This window comes from Diachasmimorpha longicaudata, chromosome 2 (genome assembly GCF_034640455.1).
Source record: "Diachasmimorpha longicaudata isolate KC_UGA_2023 chromosome 2, iyDiaLong2, whole genome shotgun sequence".
Taxonomy (NCBI): Eukaryota; Metazoa; Arthropoda; class Insecta; order Hymenoptera; family Braconidae; genus Diachasmimorpha; species Diachasmimorpha longicaudata.
This window is the reverse complement of record NC_087226.1, coordinates 3,421,402-3,431,942: the sequence shown is the minus strand read 5'-3', so window position 1 is coordinate 3,431,942 and position 10,541 is coordinate 3,421,402. Positions and strand designations below refer to the sequence as shown.

At 41.1% G+C, this 10,541-nt stretch overlaps 1 protein-coding gene across 2 annotated transcripts; it reads right to left on the bottom strand.

Moving 5' to 3' along the window:
• Positions 1-2,219: 2,219 nt before the first annotated feature.
• LOC135170714 (multiple epidermal growth factor-like domains protein 11) lies at positions 2,220-10,453 on the bottom strand. Of its 2 annotated transcripts, none has more exons than XM_064136753.1 (6): positions 10,259-10,453; positions 9,572-9,668; positions 7,488-9,511; positions 4,529-4,731; positions 2,543-2,689; positions 2,220-2,444 (listed from the first exon to the last, which is right to left on the bottom strand). In XM_064136753.1, exons 1-6 carry the CDS (start codon positions 10,369-10,371, stop codon positions 2,356-2,358), a joined length of 2,673 nt encoding a protein of 890 aa, XP_063992823.1. In that variant the 5' UTR covers positions 10,372-10,453; the 3' UTR covers positions 2,220-2,355. The 2 variants fall into 2 exon arrangements, with proteins under 2 accessions (XP_063992823.1, XP_063992832.1); XM_064136762.1 differs by having other exon boundaries at positions 4,529-4,713; positions 10,259-10,451.
• Positions 10,454-10,541: the final 88 nt, after the last annotated feature.

The following is a 10,541-nucleotide window of genomic DNA, read 5'->3' as shown; positions in this document are numbered from 1 at the left end:
CCGGTTAGAATAGGTCCCGTAGAGATAGACCCCGCAAATCCGCGCGTTACTGACAGTGGTCGCCCGATTGAGGCCGTCGAGGATATAAAGGCAGAGATTCGAAATCTCTGGAAGACTAGGTAAGAAGAGAAGGTTTGAGCGGGCTCCAACCGGGAGGAACGTCTTTCCCTCCATCCCCGATACTACGGCGCGCCTGGACGCTAAGTGGATCGAGTGCGACCACTGGATCTCGCAGGTCCTGACGGGGCATGGACAATTCCGGTCCTATCTTCAAGACCGGCCCCTTGCCTAATCAAGCAACTGCGAGTGCGACCAGGCTGAAGAGACAGGCCAGAATTTCGTTATGGACTGTCCGATATATGCACCACAGCGGGACCGCAGACATAATCTCTCATGGCCCGAGGCGTGTCGTCGGGGGAGTCATTCGCCGTATTCGGGGATTTTTGCAGGGAGTGTATGTGACTGAAATGCGTGGACGCGTACGCGGAAATCAGAAACGACGACGACGATGAGTGAATGAATGAATGAGACCAACCAACTCTCGTTGTCGGAGATTAGAGTCTTGGGGCAAGGACCCGGTAATCTCCTCCGGGTAACCCTGGCCCGGTTGGAGATATGAATGGGAATGAGAGTCTCGTCTTCTTTTCTTCTTCCTCTTCTCCTCTATTTCTTTTAATGTCAAATACCCTTATCCACCTTTCACATGCTGGATATCAGGTTGACACCAGAGACCACCGCCCCGAGGTTCCCCGCGGGAGCTATGTCTGTGTCGATCACTTGGGGCTCGTCGCAGTCATGGTTGCCAAGTGTCCTTCGTTGATGGGAACTAGCCGAGAGTATGAATTCCCCCCCCCCCCCGCTCCATGGCAGTGGGTAATGGCCTAAGTTTTTGATATTATGTAAGTAGAGTAGTTTAATAGTCCATGCAAGGTTTTCGAAAACGATAACCTAGCAAGGTTGTTTTCACAATAACATATTGAATGTCATTACGGACCTCATATCCGAGGTGAAGGTCACCATGAACCCCCGAATCCTCACCTTGTGACTTGTCTACTTCGTGCGTTTGTTGGGGCAATTGAGTCCCCTTCTGCTAGCAAGTCCTCTGGATGTACCGCACTCCGGCCACTCTAACCTCCAAAGGGGGCGGTACTGATTTCGCGTTCCACTGCGCCTTTCCTGCGTTATTTCTATTTACCTGCTGTGTAGTAGACTTTTTGTTGGTACTTGAGACTTCTTTCACTGTTCTTCATTACTCGTAACAAACTATAAATACGTAAAAATATCGCCTTCCAAAAAAAATGCGCGTATTTACTTTCCCTATCTCGTTACTTCCTATTTCAACATACTCAATATATAAACTACGTTCCACGAAAGTTTTTTAGAATAAATTGACCGCTTTAATAATCAAAATTCGATGTTTTATTACAGAAATGACACGAATTACGCGAGACGCCAGGACGGACGAGGACGTGCAGCCACCTTCTTCCTAATAAAAATTTCAATAGGTCGATATTGTATGACCAACTCGGCTATCATAATTTCGTTTTTCCGTGGTACCTTCACCCGGTAATGAAAATTATTTTTATGGGATTGATGAAATAGTCAAGAGTGAGTGTTTTGTTCTTTTGTATAATTGTGCAGTTGTGAGAGAGCGATATGACACCAGTGAAGGGTAAAATTTGTTTAGACGCTAGGTTTTCAGTTTACATTATGTGGTTGTTCCTAGCATGAGAAATGTGAGTGTAAAAGGAGACGTGTTGCGAGCTATGACAGTTTTATTACGGTTATGTTTAGGGTTTTTGAGGATTTTCTGTGGCCCATAAAGGTAGCTTTTGTCCGGCCATATGGGGTCATCGTTAGGACAGAGCTTGTATTGATGAAGACTGAGCGAGGAAATTGGTATAAAAAAAGAAGGCAAATGAGTGCGTTTTCGGGTCTGGAAAATCAGGATGAGTGCAGTTCGGATTTGATTGATTGGGCATGATCATGCTCTTCCTTTTTTGTTTTTATAAGTTAAACTGTATTGTGTTTGGAATAAATTTAGTTACCTCTTTAAAATAAATAAATCCTATCCCTTTATGATCTTGATCCTATATTTTCCGATGAAATATTTATTCCATAACAAAATTAATTAATTGCCAACGCGTGTCATCTTGTTCTACTCCAACGTAACTAAACAGAAAAAATGCGAAGAGGATAAAATTGCAAAGAATAACACCATAGATAAAATAAATTTATTGAAGTCAGTTGCTACTCTGAAAATGTCAAGAGATGTAAGGTCGTTTGTTCTGTTAATTTGGTACGGTAAAGCAGCCGTGCGATTATCACCGTAAAAATCAACTTCAATTATTCGGTTCACAGGTAAGAAGAGTCGTCGCTGAGAATCAACGCATCCGTAGCGTCTGAGTGCTCCAACAGGTTGTCATTATTATTATTCTCGATAACTAAAAAATACAGAGAAGAGGAGATAGAATTATGCCGCATTGTCGTCAAGTTCGTTAAAATCTTGATCCTGTGATGCATTAAACCAAAATCTACTCACCACTACGATTGGATTGTCGGCGTCTTTTAGCAAACAGTAAAACCGCTGCTACCGTACTTGCAAGAGCAATTATGAGGACGATAGTACCGGCTATTCCAGAGTAGAGCAGATTATCTGAATGTAGATCTGCGGCATTACAGAGTGAAGCTGAAAATAATTGAAATTTTGTAATTATAGGGATATAAAGGACTACTATCCACGCACTGACAAATTCTGAAGGAATTTCAACTTGAAGCCCATTGTAGGTAAACTCAAAATGAAACACATCGGGAGTGTAGTATTTTTTGTGTTTTTATTTTCCACGTGCATACGCTTGCCGCCCTTTACCCTCTTGCTCCCATCCTCTGGGGTGTCATGAGATTGAATTTTGCCCCAACTGTACTGGAATTGCACGAGGGGTGAGGGAAACCATGGAAGACCCCAACGGTACCGTCAGTTGATTACGCAGGGGCCTAGTGTATCCTTCTAGTCAGTGTGACAGAAGGATACACTAGGCCCCTGCGTCCTATCCTTCTGTCACACTGACTAGAAGGATACACTGGGTCTCGTACAGAAAATTCTAATCCGAGATACGTCATTAAAACAGAAAGTGACTATTTTACCCTTACTTTGTTTAACTACGCCTCATAAAAATTCAAACAAAGGCTATGGAGCAAATATTTTAAATGATCAAAACCTTAATAGTTTCACGAGTATTCTTGTGTTTTTCGTATGTGACTGCTTTGACTCAGCTTTGAAACCAGTGAGAGGAAGTAGGAACGTTTTAGAAAATTGGCTTCTATGTGTTTTATCAGGAAATCGGAGGTGTTATGATTATCATCGCAACCAAGCCATTTAAAATGATACCGCGCTGATATCTAAATCCCATTAGATGTTTTAATAATGAAACATCTGTTATAGATTCGGGAAGTGGACCATTGAGTGGCACTTTTCACTACTGTAGGGTCCTACATATCTGAGCCTATACCATGGACTACCTTTCCGAGGTTTCCCATAGGTGCAATATCGGCACTTCGGAAAAAGTGGCGCCATCGTAGCGAAAACTCCAGAATATTTTGAAAAAGAAAAATTGAAGAGAATTAGAATGAGAGAGAAAAAAATTCCGCATTAACTCAGCCGAGAATGGAACCCAAGTCTCCCCGCCTAACCTTCTTTAGGCATCAAATAATTCGAAGAGCATTGGAATTAGAGAGAAAGAAGCATACCTCCAGCTTGCTAGCAGATCTGGATTTTTCCAAGACCAACGAGATCCTGTAGGAGTTTCGTTGATTCGTTGGAAAACTCTGGCCCGCGAGTTTATTCTCATATACGGATCGCCCAATCACACTTCCATTTAAATGAACTCTCTTCCATGTAGTATCACGAATAATTATGGGGAACTCCCCAGTGTAGAAAGAATAATCTGGCAGATATTTTAGACGGATGTTCTTCGTGTTTTAGTAAGATAGTCTAGGGCTATAAGTTTATATAGTAGTTTTAGCGTAGGTGCTATTTGTGGGGAAACCCACAAATGCAAGCCTGTACCATGAAAGCACTTAGAGGGTCATATTTTGTGGGTTTATGAAGCCCACAGACGTGACAGGCGGAGATCGGTGCAGCCAGCGTGGTCCAGGGATGCTAGGACCACGTGATGCGATTGGGGCCCAGTCCAGGGTCGAGAAGAGGGACAGGGTCAGAGTCGTGTTTTAGCAACGTTAGACGATAGACGTTTTTTAGACGTTAGACGTGTTTTTAACGTAGACGTAGAATTGGACGTTTTTGTGTTGTGTGTTGAAGAGGCTGATCAAGAGTACATTAAGTGAATTGTCAAGTGTATTAAATAGCCGATATAGAATATAGTGTAGAATCAATTGTACACCTTTTTGCTAAAAAATAAACTGTTATATCTTTTTAAAAGTAACCCTACATCCATATTGACAAATTCATTTCTATCCACTGAAACTATCGGACTTATGGACGAAGAATTCTTTGATACGCAATACTCACTTGCACTCATGAAGCACACGATCTTCGTATCGTTGTCGAATTGTTTATCATCCGAAGAGAGATGAAAGCAGCCACGAGTGGAGTTGGTCGATTCCAGTTGACATTTTTCGTGGCATGTAGATCCTTGCCACTTTATGGTCTCAAAGCTTCCTCTGGTGTCGTTCGTTTGATTCCTATCAGAAATCCTGCGAAAATGATGCGAACTGCCGAATAATATGGTCGTTCACCCGTCATGCGGTTTCGGTCCATCGTCATCAATTGATTGAGAATAGAAAAAGAAGAAGCTGACAGGAAGGGACTGTATTATTGCTCAACAGGTTAATGAATTCGAGTCTTGTAACCATCACTATCCTCATTCACTCTCTTTCAAAGGATGGAAAAAAAATTATTATCGATAAAATATCAGCAATTCCGCAGCTAATAGAAATAGTAAAATCCCATAAGCGCCAGAGAATTAAGAAATAAGCAAAAAACATACACTGAGAGAAATAACGAGTGACAGTCAAAGAAATATTTCTTCCCCAGTAGTCCTGAAACAATATTTTCCTCAATCAATGCAAATTCATTTGCTTCGATTTATTGTTAGCCATTTCGAAAAATTTGTTGCCTGAAATACCACAAATACCAGCAACATGAAAAATAATTCATTTAGTTTTCTAAAAAATATTTCTTTGCCATTGTGGAGAAAAATATTTTTGATTCGCTCATTTTTCTGCTCAATGTGTCTATTGAATTTTACATTAGTTTGATTCAAGCACCAGCTGAAATATGTAGATGTGAAGATAAATCATACAACCAATTTTATTTTCACTAGCCAATCTCCTACACCATCAAATGATGTATCCAATCATAATGATTTCAAGAAATTGCAACTAGTACATTACGCAGTATCGACAGAATTTCCCAAAACCTAACGCCCAAAGTAAAGCTAAAAATTCGGGGCTTAATCTTCAATCAAATAGTTGGCTGCAACTTATCTAAGATAAGTAATCTTTTCAGGCTATTCGTAGTTGAAATTGCACAAATCAGGGGCGTCGAATGACCGGGTGGCTATCGGTGAGTAGAATGCAAGAGTTTCGTGTTATCCCCATCATAGGGCCCTGCTCTCTGAGGTGTGCAAAATAAGTGAGGGCGTTTTCGATTCGATCATTATCAACTGTCCGATATATGCCCCGTCGTGGAAATGCATTATGGAAATAATCGAGAATCTCCCATCGCCCCAGTGGGCAGCACAAGCTCTTGTGTCATCTAGGAAGTCAAAGATATTTTTGGAAAATATCCGTTTCCTTCAGAGAAGTATCCATTTTTTGAAAATTGTATTTCTCTGATCTAACCACTGCCAAGACCAAGTTGTATTTGACTATTTTGATGAGTATTTTCTACGTGAACTTGAATGAACTCTATTAATAATTATTTAGTTTTTCTAAATTTCTGATTTTCTTGAGGGAAGAATTTCGATGAATTATTTAATGCTCATAATTATTGCAGGAGTTCACTCGAAGTTACATATAACATGATCAGGTCCTAGAACAATATAATTGACGCAACTGAAATCTAATCATGATTGTCAGGGAGTTACTCGATTTCTGATATGAAGGATTGAAAGAATAAATATTTCCCTGATGTAAATGGATATTTCGCAAAAATCATTTTTTTTTCTCAGCGTGTCCCCCGTCTATACGACTATATATCGGTAAAGGCGACCTCGTGGAAGAGCGAGAGTATGAATGGAAGCAACCAACCCCCGACGTCGGAGACGGGGGTCTTGTGGCATGGATCTGATCATCTTCCACAGGCAATCCTATCCTAGTCGGTGATATGAATGAGAATTAGCTTGAAAGCATTCCCCGTTACGGTAGTGCCGGGGTTTGACCGTGGACTATTTCCGGAGAGTGAATTCCGAAAATGTTCCCACGTGGAATGTCAGTCGTGATGTTTTCCCCAAAAAAATTTTTTTTTTTGACTTTCCCCAGAAGGATCATTTTTTTGTCTACTTTCATAAACAACCTTTCCCCAAAACTTTATTTTCACTCCGCTCTAATTCTCAAACCTCACTTCCTTTATAGTTTACTGTTTTATTGCTGAGACGCTAATCCTTTGTTTCCCCGACCTTTCGACCTCTTGGAGGTTTGGACCTCCTCTTCGCCCTCTCAATACAATTTCTTCAATGAAATAATTCCCTTCAATTCGTAAATACTCGATCATCGTTCCTAAATCTATCCCTCTCCTTTGTCCAAATTTCCTTAAACATTTCGACAGTTTCCCAATAGTTAATTAAAAATCCAAGTTCATCGAGAACAGTTCACTTTTTGTTATTCCTCACGGTTCCCTATCCGATCATTTACTAAATATTATTTCAATTTAATTCCAAAGACTTTTCACACTTCCAACAGTTCGCGTCTGATAATCGTTTCATCCAGCAAACTGAAAGCGATAACCTTAAATGGTTATTGTCATAATTATGAACTGACATTTTTGGTTCGAAAGATTTGAGCAACCGGAGGATAAAGGAGCGGGAGAAATGTGATTTTGTCACGATAATTTCTGTCCTTTCGTCCATGAGTGCATTTTTCGAACGACAAACTTATTTATGTGACACGCGTGAGGAGAACAGAGCCGTAGAATGGGGGCAACACCGATACTCTTATATGCCCACCACGGATAAGTGCCCGTCCATGCTGCGCTTTTGATTGGCATAACCTCAACATTTAATCATTTGAAAAGTGTCCTTCCCATTCAAAAGTTCCAGAGGACCTTTGATTCAGAATTATTCTCTTGACTTTCCTTCTCAGCTTGGAAGTTATATTCTAAGACATCCTGTGTTAAGTTTTATCTATCAATCAGTATAACACTATTCCAAAACTACTATGTCATGTTTGTCATAGTTCCTGAGTGTATTGATAATGACTAATCTTCTATTTTTAAGAAAAAATGAAATAAAAATAGAATAATTTCTCACCATGAGGGTAAATCCACATCATTTTCATGAAAGATAATCCCGCAGTATATCGCGGTTTCACAATTATTACCACTCCAGCCGTAAGAACAGCGACACGTCCGGTTATCCAAATGGCAAATCCCATGATCTCCACAACCACCATCACAAGCATTGACACAGGTACTTCCCTGACCCTCTATATCGGTGCCATTCTCCTTAATGAAACCCTCATAACACTGACAGTTATTTGGTCCTATGCATTCACCATGTCCACAGTCGATTTCGCAGACCGGAAGACAAAGACTTGAATTGAAAATATCCATGATAAAGCCTTCATCGCACTTGCAGACATTCGGAGCCTGACATTTGCCATTGGAACAACCATTATCACATTGTGGCTGACACATCTCACCACCTATTTCATCAACTGGAGTATAACCATCCCTACATCGACACTGGCTGGGTGCCACACAATCACCAAAAGTGCACTGACCGTTGCAATCTGGGATGCAATCACCGCGATCATTTTCCTTGTATCCAGGAAGACAAGTGCATGTATTGGGCGCTGTGCAGGTGGCATTTTGGCATTTAACTTTGCAAATGGGCTCACACAAGCTCAAAGAAGATGGATCGAGTACAAGGTCTGGTATTACATCGATAAACTTGAATCCTTCATCGCAGACGCAATTGTTCGGCCCCTGGCAGGTGCCATTCCTGCAGTCACCATAGCAAGTTGGAACACATCTTGAATCTTTACTCATTTCATATCCATTATTACAGATGCACAGACCAGGTTCCAAGCATATTCCATTGTCACAATTATTGCAGATTGGTTCGCACACGAAGATGTCATGGGAGTCAGGATTTAGTTGGTATCCACTGTGACAGGAGCAAACATTTGGTTGCTTGCAGGAACCATGGGTGCATCCTACTGGACCACAGATAGGCTCGCAATTGAAAGGATCATCAGTATCGATACTGTAACCATCATCACACATGCATAAGTTTGGAGCAACACAAGTTCCATGGATGCAGGGCTTATCACAAACAGGATAACAATCTGTAGCACCAGAACTTCGATTAGCGTTCATTTCGAAACCATCCATACATTTACAGACGTTCGGTCTCATGCATTCAGCATGCATTCCACATTGAGGATTACAATATGGCAAACAGTACTTTTCGCCGAGGCTGTGAGCTGATGTAAGCTCCCAACCTTCTTGGCAGGAGCAAGAGTCTGGAGCAATGCAATCACCACGAATACCACATGGTGGATCACAAATAGGATCACATCTGATGGCGAGGATATCATCGAGGGTATCATTTGTTGAGTGTTGCATTTTGTATCCTTCGTTGCACTCGCATTTATTCGGCTCAAGGCACCTGCCATCTTCTCCGCAGGGTGGAATACAGACTGGCTCACAACGGAACATGTCTCCTTCTATGGGGGCGTAACCAGGGTGACATACACATATATTTGGGGCTGAACAATAGCTGTAATCACCACATGATGGGTTACACTCTGGTTGACAATCAGTTGAATCTAGTGGTAGCGGCTCGTAACCAACGTTGCATTGACAAACATCTGGCTCAATGCAGGTACTGTAATTGCCACAATGAGGTGAACAAACGGGCTCGCATCTGACTGCAGGAGAATCAGCGCTGTACCGGTTCGTGATGTTCCTCAATTCATATCCCTTGAGACATTCACATTTATTCGTGGCAACACAGTGACTGTGCTTCTCACATCTTGGATGGCATGATGGTACGCAGGTGTAATGATCGTTCAATAGCTCATAACCAGGATCGCAGGTGCAGACTGAGGGTGCTGTGCATGCCCCGTTGATGCATCCGTGAATGCACTCGGGAACACATGTTTCATGAGATGAGCTGACTCGAACAGAATATCCAACATCGCAGGAACATTTTTGAGGGCTGATGCAAAGTCCGTGTTTACAATTGCTATCACAGATAGGTCTGCAGGTATTTCCCTCCTGGCGGTAACCACCGCAGCACTCGACGGTAGGGTACAATTCGGTTTCCCACTGAATCAGAGGGAAATGGAATTATTTTTTGGAGGGAGATTATTAATCGTGACTGTTTACCTCCCATCTGTAATTCCAACGAGTAAACGTTCGCCAGATGAAGAACACGCGCTTTCGGTAAGTTTCTATGTACGGCACGTACTTGGATGTTCTCCGGCTGTAAATGGAAATTATTGAGGAGATAATCACTCATAGAATCAGGTGAATTCCAAAAGGTTTTGAAAATTTATAAAATAGTAGAAGAAATTTTTCGCGCTGGGGGAAATTTCATGGACGAATTCATAACTTCAGAATTACAAAGCGGTTGATTTGTCCGCAAAATTCCTCCAAGTCGTTATCATATGTCGATGACGAACTGAATCGGATCATATGAGATGATGTGAGAGAGAAAATAATTTTATCGTGTTTCCCAATATGCCTGATGGCATCGCTGAAAACTTTTTTAAATCGTGAAATTCCACTTTAATTTTGTGACAAAAATATCCACAGTTATGCCCTATTTTATTTGAAACCCTTTGAAATGACATGAACTTTTACCGGCTGGTTTATAATTTCTTGGAACATTGCGAAATTTTTAAGGTGTTGTCACAATTTTATAAAATTTCTTGATTCCCAGTTAATCAGTCTGGAAATTTGCAGTACATTTTTAAAACGATTCTTAATGATCTTGATGGATAATTAATTGACTTCAATAATTCTACGTTTTTATATCACATTTGTAAGAGGGAATCTTAATTAATGAAGTACCTTTTCCAGTCTCTACAGACTGATGAGCCGTTCCAGTCCTCTAATTCACCGTCGGTAACAGTGATGACTGAATAAAGCAGAATCAATAATATCACCAAAGTCAGAGAATGCATTATTCAATTGCCCAAATTATCACAGCTATACTAGCAGTTCTTAATGTACCACTTCACGATGTTGGTTTAAATGAAAATATGGAATGACTCCTAGGATGTGTTCTGGACACATCGACTCTATTATCTCTCCCTATCAGACAGCCAATTCATTGGACGTATCATCCAAGCCG

Bases quoted from the DNA above. Each gene is read 5' to 3' on its own strand.
- LOC135170714 (XM_064136753.1), bottom strand. From the start codon at position 10,371: ATGCATTCTCTGACTTTGGTGATATTATTGATTCTGCTTTATTCAGTC. The intron at 9,512-9,571 runs GTAAACAGTCAC...CCTCTGATTCAG, and splicing joins GTTGGAATTACAGATGGGAG to TGGGAAACCGAATTGTACCC. The intron at 2,445-2,542 runs GTGAGTAGATTT...TGTATTTTTTAG, and splicing joins CCGACAATCCAATCGTAGTG to TTATCGAGAATAATAATAAT.